This window comes from Notamacropus eugenii, chromosome 5 (genome assembly GCF_028372415.1).
Source record: "Notamacropus eugenii isolate mMacEug1 chromosome 5, mMacEug1.pri_v2, whole genome shotgun sequence".
NCBI classification, from domain to species: domain Eukaryota; kingdom Metazoa; phylum Chordata; class Mammalia; order Diprotodontia; family Macropodidae; genus Notamacropus; species Notamacropus eugenii.
The window spans coordinates 196,359,870-196,382,322 of NC_092876.1; the positions used below are offsets into that span (position 1 = coordinate 196,359,870).

A 22,453-nucleotide genomic window follows, 5' to 3' on the forward strand; every position below is an offset into this window, starting at 1 on the left:
AATAATATTACACATTTAACGTAATGTGTAAATAACATGTTCACTGGAGATTACTAGTAGAAGGATAACTGGAGTTTTTTGGACTGCAGAAATGAGGTCAAATGTGACCATACCTATTCAATGCATTATATTCTGAGAAGGCTTAAATATCAGCCTCCTGAGTGGTTGTAATAGTAGTTATGTCATATTATGTTACTGTATCCTGTTTTAAATTGTTCTGTCATTGTATGCTGTGTTTTCCATAGTTTAGCATTTCTTTCTTTCTTTTTGGGGAGGCGTGGGGAAGGGTAGGCAATCAGTACTGCTCCATACCTGATTAATATTATACACTAAATACCTTTCTACTTTCCATTTTTTTCTGTAGAAACCTACACATGAGTCCAGACTTAAACTTTAAATAATCTTTTTTCCCCAGGGCATTGGAATGAACCCAAAGAGAGCCTAGCTCCATTGTAGAGGCTAGGATTTCCTGGGATTAAATTTAGTCTGTCCTGAGTGCCTAGAGGTAGCCAAGTAGTACAGTGCATAGAGCTCTGGACCTGGAGTCAAGAAAACCTGAGTTCACATCTGGCCTCAGACACTAGCTATGTGACCCCAAGAAAGTAATTTAACCTTTGTCTGCCTCAATTTCCCTAACCGCAAAATGGGGATGATAATAGCACCTATTGTTGTGAGGATCAATGATTATGTTTGTAAAGAAATTAACACAGAACTTGGCACATACTAGAGACTTAAAGGCTTGTTCTCTCCGTCTTCTGAGTCCAGTGCAGAAGTGTCCCTTAGAACAAGAGAATGAGTTGAAGACAGTTATCATTTTTAGCACAATTGGACTTTAAATTAATACAAAGCTAGAAGACAGAATAAAAGTGAGAAAAAAATATGGCATGTAATTAAAACAATTCCAACCTGTCCTTTCTAAATAAATTATTGATAAGGAAAAATGGAATATGGAAGACATAGATACTGACTACAATCATTTCATACAGAAGTTCAACCAGTGCAAATCAACTGACATAAGGAAGAGAATAAAAGAACCAAAAACTTGTATTAGTTCAGAAATACTAGACTAAATTACCAAGATGAGGAATGGCAGCATGCAAAGGATAACCAAGATTTAAAATATTTTAAGTATGTGTGTAAAATATTTTAAAGGATGATTGATTTAAAGGATGATTGGTTGGTTGGTTAGCTGTTTTTCATTCTTGAAGACCAAAATGACATCACTACACTGGGGTCAAAGCACAGTGTGTCCAACTGGCCAATCAGACTAATATAAGCTCAGAATGCTCTACCACAGGTTGGACACAAATAGTTCACATGAACATTTGGGGTGGGTTCTCTAAATTTGCACATCTCATGTTTCTTTTGAGCTACTTCAATTCTACTTTGTTCATAGAATACAGCACCTTCTATGATGAGGGCATGCCACGCTGAGTGGTCCTGTGCCAGTGTCTTCCATGTAATGAAAATTCCAAAATTCATAAGAAAGACCTTGTGAGAGTGTTCTTGTATCTCTTTCTGATCACATGTTTGTGCCTGCCTTGTGTGAGTTTTCCATAAAATAGTCTTTTAGGTAAGTGTATGTCTGGCATTATGCTCTCTGCAAAAGAGTTTGAATGCCTGGCAGTTTAACTAGAGAAAGGACCTCATCTAGTACCTTATCCTTGCCAGGGAGAAGCTGATGACTTCATGCAACTTTTCCTCACTTAAATCCAATTTATGCATGAATCAAAAGATGCTGACTTGTTTACCATGGTAGGCAGGGATCCTACTGTGGTAGAAACACAAAAAAAGCTTTTGCAAAGGTGATTCCACTCGCCATCAATATATGAAATGTGCATACACTCATAGATAACACAAAATCCAGTAGACCTGAAAGACAAACAGCTCTTGTGAGAGAACTCAGCAGAGATCACATCCAAATAGCAGCCCTGAGTGAAACAAATCTGGCAAATAAAGGCCAATTTACTGAATTCGGAGCTGGATATGCATTTTTCTGGTGATGGCTAGAGATGCAGTGGAGAACTTTAGTGTCTTCAGTGTCTAACTAAGCTCTAAACCCATATCATTAATAAAACTGGAACCACATACTCAAATGTACTTACAGAGGAAGCAGAAATACCACTACCAAAAACAAAGATGCAGAAAGCATCTGGATTAGACTAAATATACATTGAGAAGATGTGTATTAGAGGTGACAGAATTATGAGGCATTGTAGAATCTAAAAGATAGATAAATTCCCTTTCTCTTTGTTCATACTTATTCAGTTCATCTTTTCCTTGTATAGGGAGAATAATCATTCATATAGCACCTATTATATGCCAGGTACTGTGTGTGCTAAGTACTTTACAAATATTATATCATTTAAGCATTGTAATTAGATCCTCACCACAACACTGTAAGGTAGGTGCTGTTATTACCTCCATTTTACAGTCAAGAAAACTAAGGCAAACAAATGTAAAGTGATTTGCCCAGTCATGCAGCTAATTTGTATCTGAATCTGCATTTGAACTTGGGTCTTGTTGACTCCAGGTCCAGTGCTTGTGAAACAGGTACTGTTATTATCCCCATTTTACAGTTAAAGAAACTGAGGCAAATAGAAGTTGAGTGAATTGTCCAGGGTCAAACTAACATTTATGGCAAGATCCAAGCACAGGTCTTCCTGACTCCAAGTTTTCTATCTATCTTCTATAACACTTTGTTGCCAAATCCTTGATCCTACTTTCATGATATACTATCAATATATTCCTCCTCTAATACTTCCATAGCCATCACCCAGGTTCAGGTCTGTATGACATCACCCCTTGACAATTACAATAGCCTTTTGGTTTGTTTCCCTACTTTCAGTCTTTCCTTAATGTAGTTCATCTTTCACTCAGCTGCCAAAGTGATCTCAAAGTGCAAGTCTCACCAACTATGTCACCCCTACTCCTAGTCAGTAAACTCCAATGGTTCCCTATTACCTTCAGGTTCAAATACAAAATCCATTTACTCTTCAGTCCAATGACAGGGGTCTTCTTGATATTCTTTGCACAAAACACTCCATTTCTCAACTCTGTGCATTTTCACTGGTTGTTCCCCATGTCTGGAATTCTCTCCCTCTTCATCTCTAGATCTTGACTTCTTTTAAGCCTCAGGGGAAAAAAATCCCAGCATCTGCAAGAAACTTTTCCCAGTCCTCTTTAATGCCAGTACTTTCCCTCTGAAATTATCTCCAATTCATCCTATACTATATGTATCTTGTTTGTACTTAGTTGTTTGCATGTTTTCCCCTCCCTCCTGCCCCCATAAGACCAAGAACTCCTTTAGAAAGGGGAATATTTTTGTCTTTTTTTGTAATCCCTTACAAAAATACTTAGCACAGTGCCAGGCATACAGTAGCACTTCATAAATGCTTATTCATTTAATACAACATTGGCATGTAATGAAAGCATTCACATCTTCAGATCTTTCATGCTCATTGAGGTTTTCCCCACTAATGTGGTCAGCACCATCTGTACCTATATTTCCAGCAGGCCAGGATGTTGGTATCTGATTTATTCAGATGTTTTCTGTCATCTCATGGTACTAGAATATAAATGAGTACTCATTATACGCATTATATATGCATTATAAATGTATACATTATACATTTATATACTCACTCTATTTTCCTTTTTGTCAAGCTAATATCATTAGGGTTTCAAGTAGGGCTGGCCTACAACCTTATGTCTACCCATCTATTTCTTAGCTTCACAAGAACAATTTCATCACTGGCTTGGATGCCAAACCCAAACCATGGTATTGACAGAACTTGACTGGCAAGCATTTCAGAGCACCTGTGAATTCTTTACAGATATCATACCAGTCTCAGAGTACATAGAGTCCCTATTGTATGTCACCCTGGCTGGTCTTCCATTAATTTGCCATTGGCCAAATGTTTGCCACTACTTAGGCTCTCTAAGTAAGCAATTTGTAATGACAGAATTTGATTTTAAATACACTAGACCTAGGGACAGGATTTCTCATATAAATCTTTGACTTGAAGTCAGTAGAACTTATGCTCCACAAGATTCTGGGATTTCTCTTGACCTAGATAACCAAAGTCACTATGGAAGGCTTTCAACATCCTAGATTATTAGTAGGATTTGAATAGCATTAATTGCCATATCTCTTGCATCTTATAATCTGGTACAGTACAGCATTATGGAGTTTAAACTTCAGTTACTCCCAGAACAGTAATTTGCCTTCAAAGGAACAAGGTTCCATTGAATTCCAGCAAATACTGTAGAAATATTGTTTGGGACTGAACAATACAGGGACATAGTTTCCTCTTTTTTTTTTTTTTTAGTTATGCTCATAACCTCCTTAGTATATTCCAGGTATATAGCAACATGACTCTAATTTAGGTAGTCTTCCTTGATTCCTCTCAGGTCTTTTAAAGGTATGTAATACTTTATATGTTACTCATAAAACTAGAATATAATTATGGCATAGACTGTCCAGATTTGCAGAGCATTACATCTGTGATTTTCACTACCACTATATTATGAGATCCTATAAATCCTGGTGGAATCGACCCGAGGAAACATTACTGGGATAAGGATTATTTTTTTCATGGGTAGGGAGTAGCCCCTGTCCTGACCCCAAATCTATTTTCTGATTATGGTCCTGTGAATTTTGCCTTCTGGAAAACCAGTGATGGATTATACTCTTGAAAATACTCAGAACACATTTCCCATTTTGTCTATAATTCAAGTCAAATTAAATAAACAAGTATTTGTTAAGTACATGTTATGTTTCAGGCACTTTGCTAAGCACTGGGGATAGAAAGAAAGGTTAAAAATCCCTTAGGGAGCTCACAGTCCAATGGAGGAGACAAAGTGTAAAAAATTATGTTCAAAAAAGATATAAAATTGCTGCCTGGTCTCCTTGGGTGCTCACTTTTGTATACCAGTACCAAAACTAAATTATTTATTCTCTTAACCTAGGTTAGGTATCCCTTGGTCATTGAGATAAGCAGTTTTGTACTGAATATCTCTAAAGAGGGTTTGGGATTCTTGATCAGCCTCTATTTTGGTCTTGATTGTCTATACCTAAGTGAATTGTTCAGTGACCCAAGAGACTGAATTTCATAGTCTTGTTTTGTGTGCTTTGTCTCTTCCCTCCCCCCATCAGCCAGATCAGTTGCGAGGAGCCAGGGGAAAGCTCCCCCTACTAAGCCATCTGTAGTTGTCAAAATAAGTTTGTCATCACGAGTGCCTCTAAACCCTTAGGCCAGCCTAACATAGTTTATGTATCTCACATCCATCTTATCTTTTATCATTGTTTTCTGTATAAAACTAATATCATCTCACTCTCCTCTAGGAAGACAATTAGGCACTTAATACAAATGGTTTCTGTGCTTATTGTACCAGAGAATTAGCCATCTAGCACCCACAAGCATTAAAGTATATAAGCAGAGGAGCATCCTATATTTAAAGTACAGAAAACATCAAAGGCAGGATCCTGGGAATTCCACAGTAAGTACCTCCATTTTCTGTACCAGGTAGCTGCCACTTTTAAAATATTCCAGTGACACATCCAGACATAGTTCAAAGACTTTCTCCCTACATAAATGTAAATGAAAACTCCTTCCTGAACATATCCATAAGTGTTTTTAGATTACCTCCAGCTGCACTACTTGCTTCAGGGCCTGTCCCCCAGCTTAGGCTCATGGCTCTTCTGTCACAGTTTTAAAAACAGCAGTCACCTCACATCCTCTATAGTTCATCCATCTTTTTCATTTTTTGCAGAAAATCCTTGCCAAGAATAGGTGGTTTCTAAGCATTCCCTTGTAGGCATCTCTCTCTGGAGATGTGAGAAGGCTCACCAGTTGTAGACAGCTCATACAAGGCAGCAGCTGCATTGTTTTTCCTCCTGAATACTTCCCTTGTTCTTCATGCTCATACAGAGTCTGAAGCAATCCATAGACTCTACAATTGTACCCTTATCACAGTTCATTGACACCCCCAATCAATAGTCCTTTGTGAGGGTAGATACTCATCTCTATGCAATAAATGGGCAGCTACGTCATTGTTCACCTCTCCCACACCCCACATTGTACAATGTGTAATTGTACTATGCTCTGTGGGCTCATCTCTGACTTGTTACTTGATCCTTGGGGATTACCTTGACTTGACCATTGCTAGTGAAGAAAACTCAAGTTAAAAAGAAAAATAGATACAAATTAAACCCTTGAAATGTAACCTTAGTGTGAGAAATTCCCTTTGGGCATAAAGGGCTTGGGTATACTTTGGGGCCCCTCAACTTCTGCCAGTTGTTGCCATTCATATGGAACCTGAAACTCCAGTATTTGGCAACCTCCTAAGCTAGACACCAATGAAAGAATGACAAAGAATGACAATGACATTTGTCCATGTCATATGAAAATTAGCTGAAGAAAATGAGGAAGAGAGGACTCGGGAAGAATATAATTATTTTTCATGAAAATGTGAAAGGCCATGTTAAAGAAGGATAAGTCTTACCTTGCTGGTTCAAGATGGTAGAACAAGGAGCCATGAATAGAAGACACAAAGTGAAAATTTTACGTTTGATGTAGGGAAAACTTCCCAACAATTAGAGTTGTCCAAAAGTGGAATGAGCTGCCTCAGGAGGTATTGGGTCCACCATCAATGGGGTACTGCAAGCAACGTCTGGGTAACCACACCTAAGATGTGTTATAGTAGAAATTCTTGTTTGGTATGGGTTGAACCAAATGACCACTGAGGTTCTTTCCAACTATGAAAATCTGTGACTCCTTTTAAATGCACTCAGGCTTACAAGGCTTGAAAATAGAACGGTTTTATTTACACAGAAAGGATTCTTCTCTGAACCCCCAGACAGCTAAGAAAGCATACTTTTCATTGAACCAACATCCCTAAAGACCTTATAACTTACAATATTATCTCATGAGAGGCCCCATCATCGGGCAGTTACAGGATTTACTCATCTATGCCAGTACTGTGGACCATATAGTGGTTCTGGGGTAAGTGAGAAAATAAATTAATCCAGCCTTCTTTGAATATTAACACAAGGAATTGGGAAGTAGGCAGAACCAGAAATTCTCAATACTATGGCTGTGACTCAAAGAGAGAGGAGCAATCCATTACATTTTTGTTATCCTCCTTCCAGCTATAAATGCTTTGTGGAAATTTGGCTTAGCTGGGTCCCATTTCAGACTTCCCACTGTCTTGTTTTCCTCCTCAATGTTTAAAAAAGTGAAGTTGCTAAATAAAATAACCCTGTTCAGTCATACAAATGATTGAAAGGTATGAAAAATATAAGATCACACACAGACAGCAGAGTTGGGAAAGCTAGTTTAGACCCTTGTTATCTTCACCTGGACCATTATTATAGCCTTTTAATTGGTCTCCTTGACTCCAATCCTTCCCTTTTCCAACCTATCCTCCACACAGAAGTTAAAGTGATATAACTTTTTTATTCTAAACTTTTCCTTGTTCTGGACTGTTTCTAAACTTGATAAATACCAATAAATATGAATGTTTTCATACATGAAGAACAGAAAAAAGACTGCATAATTGTGCACCTCTAGTCTTCCACCTCTTTATCAAGAGTTAAGACAATGTTTCATCTTCAGTCCTTTGGAGTCATGACTGGTCATTGAATGGATCAAAGTTCATAAGTCTTTCAAAGTTGTTTGTTTTTACAATATTGTTGTAATTATATGAATTGTTTCCCTATTTTTGCTCATCTCATTCCATATCCATTCATATAAATCTTCTCAATCCTTCAGAAATTCTAATCCTTTGGAAATTTCTTATGGTATAATGATATTCTATAATATTCATATACCATTTGTCAACCATTACCCACTTGATGAATATTCCTTTAAATTCCAGTTCTTTGCTAAAATAAAATGTGCTGTTAAAAATATTTTGGTACATATGGAAACTTTCTTTCTTTGATCTCTCTGTAATTTATTCATAGTAATAGTAATGCTGAATGAGAGAGTATATTAAGGTTTTGGGTATAGTTCCAAATTGCTTTCCAGAATGGTTAATTCAATTCACAACTGTCTTTAATGTGCCTGTTCTCTCACAGCCTTTCTGATAATTATAATTTTTCTTTACTTCTTTCTTTTTTTTTTTTTTTTTTTGCAAATCTAATGCATGTGAGGTATCTTAGGGTTCTTTTAATTTGTCTTTCTCTTGCTATTAGTGATTTGAAGTATTTTTCCATACAGTTGAGGGTAACTTGCGTTTATTCTTTTGAGAACTGCCTATGTATATCCTTTTAGCAATTCTCTATTGAGATATGGCTTTTATTCTTACATTTTTGAATTAGATACCTACATATCTTGGGGAAATTTGCTACAATGATACCACCACCTCTTAGTTAACTATTTCTTTTTCTAATTTTAGTTGCATTGGTTTTGTTGTACAAAAGCTTTTGAACTTTTTGTAACCAAAATCACCCATTTTATTTCCTGTGATCTTCTACATCCTTTGTTTGGTCAGGAAATCTTTTCTTGTCCATGGTTGTGAAAGATATACCCTCTGTTCTTTTAATATCTTTCATATCAGGATCAGATATGCATTTGGAAATTATTGCTGTTGTAGTATATAGATACTGGTCTAAATTTAACTTCTCCCAGACTGTTTTTGGTGCCACTATATGGTACAATGAATGGAGCACTGGGCTGGGAGTAAGGAGAAACCTGAGTTCAAATCCAGACTCAGACACTTACCAGCTATGTGACCTTGATCAAGTCATTTAACTTCTATTTGTCAGTTTCCTTAGCCATAAAATGAGGATAATAACTGCATTTACCTCCCAGCATTGTTGCAAAGATCAAAATGAGATGATATTAGTAAAATGTTTAGCACAGTGCCTGGCACATAATAAGTGCTATGTAAATACTAGTTGTTATTTATTATTATGCTTTCCAGCTTTTGTCCAACAGAGAGTCCTTACTCCAAACTTTTAGGGTCTTTGGATTTATCAAACACTATACTATGTTTGTTTGCTTCAGGATCATGTGTTCCTGTTTCTACCACCAATCAATTTTCCCATTTTTCAACAAGTACAAAAGTTTTTAATGATGATTGTTTTATAGTAAAGTTTGAAATTTGATTCTGCTAGACCCCTTTCCTTCTAAAATTATTCACTCTTTCCCTTGAGATTCATTGTCTTTTTTCCCTCCAGATGAATTTACTATTATTTTTTCTGTCGCTGCAAAGTGACCCACTGGTAGCTTGATTGTTATGATATTACAATAATACATAAATTAATATAGGTATGTTTGACATGTTTACATATTGCCATAGCTCAGTCATGAGAAAGTACTATATCGCCAGTTATTTGAGATTGCATATTCTTGTCAAGATTTTTTTAGTTGTATTCATAAAATTTTCATTCGTATCCAGTCCCTACAGTCTCAGATATGTTGCATATTCTGTAATTATTTTTAATTTAATATCTTTATGACTTCTACTTGGATTTTGTTTTTAATACAGAGGAGGGATAATGTTTAATGAAAAGTTTTTTCTCTCTAGATTCCATGGTGCTTTACTGAAATTATGGCTTAAATTAATTTAGTTTAATTTTGGGGTTCTCTAAATAAGCATTTCATACACAAAAATTATACTTTTCTTTCCATTTTGCCTCTGCTTATTCCTTTTATTTCTTTATCTTATCTCATCGCTAAGGCTAACATTTCTAGAACTATAACAAATAATAGGTCATGACAATGAACATTCTTCTTTAACCTTAATGGTATTGGAAAGATTTCTAGTGCTCTTCCTTTGCAGGTAATGTAGATCTTTGGTTTTAAATAGATACTGCTTATTACATTAAGGAAAGGTATATATGGGGCCAGTGGTCAGATATGGATCAAGACAACTAGAGATGGCCCTGGAAGCAGTGGGGGACCCTGACTTTTTCAAGCTAAGATCTTTAACAGGTTTCAGTTTGACTGAGTCAATGTCCATTCAGTGATTAAGGCTTACTAAGAAATAAGGCAGAGAATGAATGGCCTTTTTATCTACTCAAAAAAAAATTGATCTAGGAGGGAGAGACCCTCAGGGTTTCTGGTCAAAACAGAAACAATTTATATTTACATTTATTCTGGGCCAACCAGGGCCCAAACAATGACCCAGCAGGGCTTGGTCTGGGACCTATTGTTGGCCAGTCAATGAGAGCCAGAGGGATTTTGGGTTAGGATTGGTCTTTAAGAAGCAGGGGATGGTTTCAGAGATTAAAATTTACATTTCCTTTGGACAGACTACCTAAAGGTAAGGGTGTGATAGCCTATGTGGGCAGAGGGAAGGGAGAAAGAGAGAAAAAAAAAAGAAAAGTGGAATTTGAATTTCCAAGGGAATTCAAAAAAGGCTTTTTGCTGAAGATAGGATGTTAGGTGAGACTTGAAGGAAGCCAGTGAAACCAGGAGGAGGGAGAGAGTTCCAGGCATGGGGAACAGTCAATGAAAACATTTGGAAACTGGAGATGGAGTGTCATGTGCAAGGATGGAAGCCACTGTCACTGGATCTGAGTACTTGATGGGGCCAGGGAAGGAATAAGACTGAAGATAAAAAGAGGTCAGATTGGAGAGGAGAGACTGGAAGGCGGAAGAGATGTTAATAATGGATAAGTAGATTTGAGAATGACTTATATAGAAAAAAATAATTGAATGCATAAGAACTGATGAAATCACTAATCAAAATGGTACATAGGGAGAATAGGAGAGAATTTAGGACAGAGCCTTGAGGAGCACTCACAGCTATCAAGTACGTCCTGGATGGAAATGTAGACAAGGAGACTGAAAGGAGTATTCAGATAGGTAGGAGAACTTAAAGAGAAGAGTATCATGAAAAACTAGAGAGAAGAGAGTATCAAGGAGAAAAAGATGATTGACATTATCAAAAAATGTGTGCAGAGATCAAGAAGGATAAGAATTGAGAAAAGGTTATTAAATTTAGCAATTAAGAAATCATTAATATGTTTGGAAAGAGTAGTTTCAGTTGACTAATGAGACTGGAAGCTAGACTGCAGAGAATTAAGAAGAAAGTAAGAGGAAATGAAGTGGAAATATTGATTGTAGATGACCTCAAAGAACTTGGCCATGAAAAAGAGGATCCTTCCTGATCAATGGATCAAGTGAGGTTTTTTTTAAAAGACAGGAGAGACATGGGCATGTTTGTAGACAGTAGGGAAGCAGCCAGTGCACAAGGAGAAATGAAAGAAAAGTGAGAGGATTGGGGGAAGGGGAATGGAACAGAAGAAAAAGTAGGGAACAAGTATTTGTCAAGTGTCCGTGACATGCCAGCCACCGGGGTAAGGGCTTTACAAACGTTATTTCATTGGAATCTCACAGCTCTGGGAGCTTTAGTATCATTATTATTGTTCCTTTTATACAAGGAAGGAACCAGGACTGCACCGCTAGTAAGGGTCTGAGTCCAGATTCGAACATAAATTTTCCTGACTCCAGGCCCAGTACTCTATCCATTGTACCACCTACTCAATGAAAGAACAAAGATCTAAAAGAAATATATTAAAATTTAATTTAGGGTCAGATCCTAGATGGGGAAGCAGAGGCAGCAACCCAGCCAAATTCTCCTCCAAATAACTTTAAAACAATGCTTAAGTTCTGGAGAGACATAAGAAACAAAGAATTTGTGTGAGACAGCTTTTTTCTAGCCCAAGACAAATTAAGAGCTCCAAAGGAGAGGTCTGCAACACCAAGGTTAGAGAGCAGTGCAGAGCACACACCATGGAAGCACCAGCAATGGACCTTGCAGGCAGTGACAGTGACAACAGCATCTTCAGGAGCTCTCAGCCCAGAAGTGGCAAGGGGTTTGGACAGCTAGTCAGAAAGAAATTACAGCAGACATCAAGCTTATACGAGGCACAATACTGAGTACTGTGTGGCAGCTCCACTGCCTATATGCAGTTCTGGGTCACAATTCCAGTGCTTATGGTCAGTCACGAAGGATCAGAAGCCTTAGCTGCTGTTCCAGGGCACAGAGGACCACTAGCACTTGCAGTGGCAGAGGAGCAGGGGTCTTGCCTGGGTTAAGACTATACTGCAGACCAGGAGAGCAATGACCATACCCTTCCCAGGATCACAACACTTTGGGAGCATGAACAACTTGCATACCTCCAGAACTAGCTCTGAAAACAGTAGCATGAAGAAACCTCAAGGTTGGGACAGTATCTCCTCCATCTGCATCCCCTATGAGCAGATTCTAAATTTAACATAAAATTCAAAGCCAAAGAATAGACTGGCAAAATGAGCAAACAATAACAACAAAAAAAGAACCTCAGTATATAGTTAAGAAACAAACTCAGGAGAAGACAATAATATGAAAACATTTCCAAGCAAAACCTCAAAAAAAATGCAAATTGGACACAAACCCAACATGAATTCCTGGAAAAATTAAAGAAAGAGAAAGGAGTGATGGAGGAAAAATTGGGAAAAGAAATGAAGTGATGTAAGAAAACTATAGGAAAAAAAAGGAATGAACAGCTTGGTAAAAGAAACAAAAAAATACTGAAGAAAATAAAATCTTTAAAAATGTAATATTCCAAATGGTAAAAGAGTGAATTTTTTCCTCAGAAATTCACTGAGGAAAAGAACTCCTTAAAAATTATAACTGGACAAATGGAAACTATTGATTTCATGAGACATCAAGAAACAATAAAACAAAGTCAAAAGAAGAAAAAAATAGAAGAAAATATGAAATATCTCATCAGAAAAACAACTGACCTGGAAAATAGATTGAGGAGAGAGAATTTAAGAATTATTAGACTACATGAAAGCCATGATCAAAGATAGGGCCTAGACATCCTATTTCAGAATATTATAAAGGAAAACTGCCTTGATATCTTACATCCAGAGGGCAAAATAGAAATGAAAAAAAATCCACCAAAAACCTTCTGAAAAAGAACTCAAAATGAAAACTCCCAGGAACATTATAGTCAAATTCCAGACCTCCTAGATCAGAGAAAACACCTCAAGCATCCAGAAATCATTCAAACATCATGTAGCCACAGTCAAGATCACACAAGATTTAGCAGTTACCATGTTAAAGAAATGAAGGGCTTGGAATGTGATATTCTGGAAGGCAAAGGCTTAAGCTATCCAACAAAACTGAGTATAATCCTTCAATGTAAAAAACAGATCTTTAATGAAATAGAGGATTTTCAAACATTCCTGATGAAAAGATCAGAGCTGAAAAGAAAATCTAATATTCAAACATAAGACTCAAGAGAAGCATAAAAAAGTAAACATAAAAGGGAAATCATAAGGGACTTAATATGGTTAAACTGTTTATATTTCTATGTACGAAATATGATACTTATAACTCCTAAACATTTTTATCATGATTAGGGCAGTTAGAAAGAGTTACATAGAGGGCATCGTTACGAATCTGTTATGTTAAGATGAACTCAAAAAAATGAAGTGATGAGAAAGAGAGATACACTAGGAGAAGGGGGAGAGAAAGAATGGGGAAATTTTTCTCACATAAAAGAGGTGTGCAAAGAAGAGCTATTATAATGGAGGGAAAAATAAGAGTGGTGGGTGGGAGCAATACTTGAACCTCTCTCTCACTGGAATTATTTCAAAAAGGAAAGGACATACAACACACTGAACTGGGTATGATACTCAACAAAGACATAGAAAAGGAAGGGGAAAAGATAAGTGGAGATGATAAAAGAGAGGACACATTAAGGGAGGCAATAGTCAGAAGCAAAACAAACTTTTGAGGAGGGACAGGGTAGAGAGAGAGAGAAGAATAAACAGAAAAAAGAAAAAAGAATGGAAGTAAATACACAATTATCATAACTGTGAATATAAATGGGATGTATTCATCCATAAAACGGAAATAAATGACAGAATAGACTAGAAACTAGAATCCAACAATATGTCGTTTATAAGAATCACACTTAGAAAAATATATACAATGATCTGTAACAAAATCTATTATGCTTTAACTAAAGTAAAAAAAGTAGGAGAAACAATCATGATCTTAGACAAAGTAAAAGCAAAAGAAGATCTAATTAAAAAAGATAATCAGGGAGACTACACTTTGCTGAAAAGGTACTATAGATAATGAAGTGATATAAAAAAATTTTTACAGCAAGTTTCTCTGATAAAGTCCTCATTTCTCAAATATGTAGAGAGCTGAGTCAAATTTACAAAAATAAGAACTATTCCAATTGATAAATAATCAAAGGATTTGAACAGGAAGTTTTCAGAAAAAGAAATCAAAGCCATCTATATTTATGTGAAAAAATGCTCTAAATCACTACTGATTAGAGAAGTGAAAACTAAAACAGTTCTGAGGTACCATATCACACCCATCAGAATGGCTAACATGACAGAAAAGGAAAATGACAAATGACTTAATGGTCTTCAATAAAAGCAAAAGTATAATAAAAAGAAAATAGACTATATATGAAAACATAGACATGTATTATTTATAGTTTATTAGAACACTTAAAATATTTTTACAGCACATATCCAAGTAATTGTTTGTTTCTGTGTCCCCTTCTAAAATTTTTTTTCCTTTTTTTAGATTTTATTACTGTGATATTGGTGGTTAAGTATATATTTGCAGTCAAGTGTGTATGTTATTTGGTCTCTGTTTTCTTGAATGAATAATTTTACAAAAATCATCCTATGTTTCTTAGAATTCTTCACATTTGTCATTCTATTTATGGTACAATAGTATTCCTTTACATTTATATGCCTCAATTTATTGTCATTTCTCTAATTCTTGAACACAAGAATTGTTTCTAGTTTTTGCTTTTACAAGTAATACTATGAATTTTTTGATTCAGATAGCATTTTCCCCTTCTGTCAATTAGAAAATAGTTCTTATAGTGAGATCACTAGATCAAAACAATAAACATAAACTTTTAAAAATTTTACTTCTACTAATTTCTTATTCAAGGTGACATGATCAGAGACAGCTATTTCAATGAAATCTATTTTCTTTGAAAAAAATAAGATTAGAACTATGGACTATGTTATTTATTTTAAATATTCAACCCTGTATTTTTTAAAAGTAGATATCACTTTAACATCAACTTCTAATGTTTCTTTAGTATCCACTGATTGCATGAAATTATCCAGAGTTCTGTGAAGTTTTTACAGATTGTTCAAAAGACACGGCTCCTCACACCAAATATCAATTAGAGGCAACAACATTGCAATAGTACTGAACAACAAAAAAAATATGTATTTTGGTAAAAAAGCTAGACATTCACTTTACAGTAAGAATACAAACTATAAACATAGATGTTATATACATATGTGAACTATAGCTTTATTTTATAAACTATAACTATTTTGTTATTTGGTCAGTTTAGTAGTGTCTGACTTGTTGTGACCCCATTTTAGGCTTTCTGGCCAAAGATACCAGAGTTGTTCGTCTTTTCCTTCTCCAGACGACATTACAGATGAGGAAACTGAGATAACAGGGTTAAATGAGTTGCCCAGTGTCACATTGCTAGTAAATGTCTGAGGCTGGATTTGAATTCAGGAAAATGAGTCTTCCTGAATCCAGGCCCAGCACTCTATCTACTGTGCCATCTAGCTTCCCTATAGAACTATAACTATACATATACATATATGTGTGTGTGTATATGTTTGTGTGCATATACACACACATGGAGATAGATAGATGATAGATAGATAGATAGATAGATAGATAGATAGATAGATAGTAAGATCACCTACACATAGAAAAGGAAGAGTCATGTTGGAATAATTCAGCTCAAAAACTATTTCAAAAAATAAGTGTTATTGATAATTTTTGCTTTTCCATTGGTTAAATTTCTCCCTATATCTCTCTCCCCTCATTCCTCATATAACATCTCATATAACAAAGATTTTTTAAAAAGAAAAAATAGGAGGAATAGGGGAAAATTATCAAGGCAATTAATATATCAAAAAAATCTGAAAATATATGCAAGGTTTCACACTCATGTACCCTCCCTTCTTCAAATGCAACTCAACAACTGAAAGCTACTATGCAAATGAAGCACAAAGTGTTTCGTAAATTTTAAAGTACTATATTAATGTTTAACTATTTTTATTATTCAGAAAATGCAGTATTAGGAAAAAGCATCTAGAGACTTGTCTAGTAATGAAGGACAAGAGTCACCCACAAGATGAAATGAATAACATGTTTAAAGTAATCTTGAAAATTAATGTGTTCTTAAAGCCCAGGTTCAAACTACTTGGGAAATAGAACTAAAATGGGAGAGGAGGGGCCTTAATTTAAATTTAACAAAGTTAATTTCCCCAAACATGAGGTTTTAATATTTTTAAAGTATTAAGATTTTAAAATCATTTCTCCAAATTGGCTTTTAGTATATACTGTCTCTTTCTTATCCATGTTCTAGGTAGCTGTACATGGCAAACTTTCTACCTTTTCCAGGTAAGCAATTGCTGAAATGTCAAATAATTGTCAACAATGTTAAGACTGGCAAGTGATCTCTACTACTTATCAGCTGCTGAAAGGTTTACCTGGAGAAAGCTATCTTGCCTTTACAAAACCCCCCACTCCAAAAGCTACTTTCCCCTTGTTTCACTCATTCCATTTATCCAGTTTATCCCTACCTCTATTTTCCTGTCTCTAATCTCCTCCACCAGCTCACCCCACCCTTCTTTTACTATGCCCTCAGGGGTTTATTGATAAACTCCCCTTTGTGATCTCTAGATCTCTTCCACACACTTCTAGAAATATTTCAGTGAAACCTGACTTTCTCCTGAAGACGCTCAATCCCTTGCCATTCTCTCCAAAGCTGACTCATTTTTCATACCCTGACATACACTGCCAGGAGGAATCAGTATATATTTTTTGCTTCCTACTGCCTCTTCCATGCCTTTCTTCTATCATCATTGCCCAGCAGCTTCTCCTTTGAAGGTCATTCACACCCTTGGACTACATTAGCTTATTCAGATTCTTGTTGATAAAATCTGACTTCCAATTCACTTTGCCTACTTCATCAATAAGCTCAGTACTTTGTTCAATCTTCCTTCTATTTTAGCCTTATCTTCACTTTATTCTTACAGATTTCAACACTCAGGTAGACAACCCTTTAAGTAAATACCATGGTCTCACAGTTCACTGACCTTAACTCCTAATATTTTCATCTCCACTTTGTTTCCACTACCCACAAGGGTGGTGTTACTTTCACATCTCATTATCACTTTATTCTACCTCTACTAGGAAATTCTCCTCATTTAGATCAGTTTCTTGTTTTTCTAACTCTCCTGTGGTTTCACCACTTCAAAACTTGCTTTGTCCTTGCCATTTACTTCTCTCAGTCCTTCTCTATTCTACCAATCCATCAATCCTATTCTTTCTTTCATTCAAAGCTTTGATCCTATAGTTAATCAGTTTGATAAAGCACAGTCTTTGCCTTTGAATTCCTTGATTGCCCATCCTATCATTCACATCCTGCTAAGTTTTATTGCTGGTCACCACCAAGGCTCCTATTGGAGGAAATCACAAAATCATTTGAACTGAGTCTCCTACAAATTCATGTTACCCAACCTCAACAAGTCACTAATTGCTACATGGAAATCCTTTTATTCATCTGACCCTTCATCGCACTCCTTATAGGAGTTGTTATAAATCTTTTCTATGCTTAATCTCATAACTCCACCCTAAGCTTCTCCTCCTCCTCCCATATGACTTTTTCCTTTCATCTCTAAACATCTAGAATGAGTACTTAACTCAAAATCACAACATAGAATCTCAGAGTTGAAAGGATACTCAAAAGTCAACTAGTCCTAACTGTATCTAATTAAGTGATGATCCAGCCTTCTACTAAAGACCTCACATGAGAGGGAATCGCACTGAGACAGCCTACTCTACTTTCAGATCCATTGTTAGGAACTTTCTCCTTACAAAAGCTTAAATCTGCCTCTTTCAGCTTCTACTTACTGCTCCTAGTTCTGCCCTCTAGGGCAAAGAAGAATAAATCCGATCCCTGTTCCACATGAAAGTCCTTCAAATAATTGAAGTCAGCTATTGTGTCTCCTTCAGTAGTCTCTTGGCAAGGCTAAACACCCCTAATTTTTAAAATGGATCCTTCTATGGCATGTTCTCAAGAAACTTAATCACACAGTTGTCCTTTATATATAATTTCTAGCTTATCAATATCGTTTCCAAAATGTGATTCCTCTAGTTAACTGCAGCACTCAAACTATGGTGTGATCAAAGTAGAAAATGGTACTATGCCCTCTCTTGAACCATCTGCCTCTCTTAATGCAGTCTAAAATCACATATTGATTCATACTGAGTTTGAAGTCTACTCAAGTCATCAGATCTCAGATAAACTGATGTCTAGCCATGGCATTTGTGAAGATAATGTTTTGAAACCAACTAAAAGACTTCACATTTATCTCTATAAAATTTTGATCATTGCAACATTCTAATTCGTATGTCTCAAATTTATTGTTGCTCTTGGAGCAGTATTATTCTTTGCCATGATTGATCAAGACATACTACAGGAGAATTGGTAGACTTCTGAATGCAAATATAATTATAAATTCCATACAATTCCCAGCACATTTAGTAAAACTTGAAGCATATTAACATTCCATGACCCACCCTTTGATAGTGATTGCCCTTGCTTGTTCAGGTATTTTAAATACTAATTCTTCATCTCTGGCTAACCATCCCTCCTAGTTTTATATTATCTGTAAATCTAATCAAAAGTTCATCTATTACTTTATCCAAAATATTCACAAAGATGTTTAACACCACTGCACCAATCACAGATACCTGGGATACTCAACAGGAGACCTCTTTCCAGTGTGATATTAATATATTAACAATTACTCATTCAGTCTGGTGATTATACCAGTTCCAAAGCTACTGTCTACCCACACTGCTTACCTCATATCTTTCTATCTTGTCCAGAGAGGTAGAAGGAGAAATTTTGTCAAGTTTTTTTTTAATTTAGGTAACCAATCTATGCCATCTTTATAGTCTAGCAGTTGAATGACCCTATTACAAGAAGAAATTAGATCGATTTCACATGACCTGTTCTTGATAAAGCTGTATTGACTGTGTCAATGCCATTGTTTCCTTTTCTTCATGATCTCTTTCGATGACTTTAAGTTGCAGAGAAGGTGTCAGCCTGCAATGGTAGAGGAAATTCTTCACTGGGAACTCCCTGTGCCAGTGAAATCACGGGTACATTCACTATTTCCTATGATGTATTCTCTCTCTATGTCATGTGTCATCTTAGTCACATAAGAGAATCAAGATTGTGCCATTTTTAAATTTTTGTATTTCCTCAACCTAATGTTGTACCTCCAATAGTCACTTATTAAACACTTGTGATTGAATTTAAATGTGATGAAAAATAGAAGAATTAGAATTATCATGTCCATTAAACATAAGGTCAGTCTGGTAAGTTAAATGGATCAGGTAACTAGACATCTTAACTTTTCTATATATTCTGAGAATTTATCAGTAAAATTGTAATTTTATGGTCTAATTGCAGTTTGCCTTCAGGTATCAAACTTCATAAAGTTGTATATGTAGTGTCCCAATTTTAGTGAACTTCAACTCCTACCTCTATACTAATTATTCTTAAATCTTAAAGTTCCTATTCTGTTCTCCGGTCTCATATTTTTTAGCTGCTTGCAAGGATTTAGATGCCCTAGTTTTACCTGATACCGAACCACTGATCTCTTCTTCCTCAAAAAGCATTCTTTCTCAGCTTTACCTCTTATGTTTTAAAATGAAATTTTATTTTATTTTTAAATGAATATCTGTCTTCTCTCCCTTTCACCTTCTCTCCTCCCACCCCCATTGAGAAAGCAAGAAAAAACAAAATCCCTGTCATAAATAGGTATGGTCAAGCAAAACAAAATTCTCACCTTGGCCATTTTCAAAATATTTGCCTCAGTCTGTACTCTGAGTCCATCACCTCTTGGGCAGCATGTTTCCTATTGAGTCATCTTTACTATTAATGACACCACCAACTTTTTGGTCAGGTTTATATCTTTAAAATTATCCTGATTACCTTTCCTCTTTTGTGGTCTTCCTTTTACCCTCACTCTAATCTCATTATCAGTCAGTAAGTCTTTCTGATTCTTACCTTCAAATGTCTTCTGGATTTGCCCAGGCAAATAGTGTGATACAGCTATCTACTTGCCTGATGATGATACTTGCTATCTACCAAGGTCTTTCTACTCTCTCAGAGCAAATGTCCTCTCCAGAAACCTTAAATTCTGACAGGATTGTGGTGAAATTCTAAAGAAATTATCATTAGTGACCTTGAGTTTGTGTGGGATAAAAAGACCCTTACTCAAAATTTTAAATAAATGAAGAGGCTTCTCAATAAGAACAGAAAGAAAAGGATTTATTATAATTCTTGAGTAAGGGACGTCCTTCCACCAGGTCGGAGAATCTGGTGGAGGGAGGCAACTTACAGAAATTGAAGCACAATTTTTATACCCTAACGCAGAGAATCGCACCTCCCCACTATCCCACCTCCCCACTATCCCACTTCTCCATTGGCAGGGAGGCGGGCTCACAATTTAAGCACGAAAAACTAGGCAAACCCCGGGAAATCTTCACCTATCCCAACACAATTACCTCATCTAATATCTAACTTACCTGCTGATGTGGCTTTAGAAAAGAGGGGAGGGGGAGAAGCAAGAACTGGTAGTGTTGATGTGGCAACAGTACAACAAACAATGGGGAGATTTGAGTAACTTCCAAGTTTCCAATACAGCCCACAGCACTTTCACAAAGAAAGCTGGTAGCTGTTAAGGGGGGGAGAGGGGAGGAGGGCGGGGGAGAGCAACTGACCGTCCACAAGCCCTGGATACCTGAAACTCAGGTATCCAGGGAGAGAGGCCTTATGGAAGAGAAATTTTATTTAGAAAATCCAATATTCCCCATATTTTTATTATGAAAAGTCTTCACAATCTCATCTCACTCAAGTTCTCAAAGGTTATGTCAATGGTACAGAAGTTCTAGTAGGCTTACTCATCAGCAAAGGCTGTCATCTGAAGATTAACCTAACTTCAGACAGGTTCAACATTACCAAGTTGGCTGCAGTGTGATAAATTTTTTGACCTTAGCAACTCTCAAAGATCATCAACCAAATCACAGAGGGATAGTGTTCTACATTGCTAGAGGACTACCTACATCAACAAAATCATGGATAAGCGTAATATAAAGAATAATGTTGTTGAATGGAGAGTGTATATTTCTCCCAGTAGAGGGGAAAAGATACATTTAAGACAGATTTTTTAAATGTAGCCTCCACAAAATGCCTACTCCAAAGATACATTGTGGTGTGGTAGTACCTATAGAGCCTTAAAGATTATGCAAGTAGAGTAAAGCTCTGGTAAGTTTAATCAAGTAGGAAAGTCTTTAAGCCTCAAGAGACAAACTAAGCATGGAAAGACTTACCACGAGAAAGTTTGCCATGGAGTAATGCAAGTTGTTGGGCCATACTGATACATGAAATGGACAACATTTCCATAGCCCCTTCCCAGTTCTATAGTGGTAGTGGCAGACAGACAGAAATGGGGGCAAAAGGTGCTAAGTATCCCATACTTAGACCCAATATAAATGTTAACTCTAAGGACTTCTAACATGTTATCTTTGTTCCACTACTAATAAGTGATAACAGTACTAAAAGTATTCAACAAACATTTATTAAGTACCTGCTATGTGCACTTAGGAAAGCAAAAATCATCCCTGCTCTAAAAGAACTTACATCCTATGGGAGGTGGGGGTGGGGGAAGTACAACATTTAGACATATTATATGTACAATACAATTTGAAGAAAAGATCAATGACATTTTTGTTTTAAGTGAAACTAAAAGATATAAAGACATTTCAGCTAAATAAAATGATGCCTTAGAGCTGTCATTAGGGAAGCAAACAAAAGAATTGATGGCACTGGTTTAATCTGATGCCCAAAGAAAAGGGGGAAAAACACTTTGTGGGATACGTGGTTATCTCACCTTTCAGTGCACATGTTGGGCATGAGAAAACTGGTCACTGCGAAGATATGAAGTATAATTGTGCAATATAGGCTGAAGAAACAGAGAAATGCATTGAATTAGTAGATAAGCTTTTCCAAACTAAGTCAACATACACTTTAATATTTAATTATTTATGTGAAAGGAGACATAGAGGAGAATGACAAAAACTATGTTGAAAATATGATTCAAGATCAAGAAATGAAAGGAGTTAAAGACTTGTAGACTGCTCAAAAGACCTGTGTACACTAAGAATAACTTCTTCTAGAACAAAGTCACAGGATTTCAGAGTTGGCAGGAACCTCACAGATCACCTAGTCCAACTTATCTCACCATATTATCGCATCTCTCTTTTTCAAAAGAACAGCATGAAACTCTCTCCCCTCCCCCAAGCCTTGTGGAAATCTATGTAAATTAAAACTAAACAACTGCCTTAA

The 22,453-nt window shown here is 36.2% G+C and overlaps 1 protein-coding gene across 2 annotated transcripts in view; it reads right to left on the reverse strand.

Annotated features, from left to right (window-relative positions):
• Positions 1–22,084, reverse strand: part of FLT3 (fms related receptor tyrosine kinase 3) — a 145,768-nt gene extending 123,684 nt beyond the window's left edge. The window contains exons 1-2 of one of the 2 annotated variants that reach the window (XM_072611814.1): positions 21,999–22,084; positions 18,901–19,144 (exon numbers count right to left, since the gene is read on the reverse strand). In XM_072611814.1, coding sequence (XP_072467915.1) covers positions 18,901–18,905 — 5 coding nt within the window. In that variant the 5' untranslated portion in view covers positions 18,906–19,144; positions 21,999–22,084. Of the gene's footprint in view, positions 1–18,900; positions 20,605–21,998 lie in introns of those variants that run through there. The other variant, XM_072611815.1, reaches the window with a different exon arrangement.
• Between the last annotated feature and the right edge of the window lie 369 nt (positions 22,085–22,453).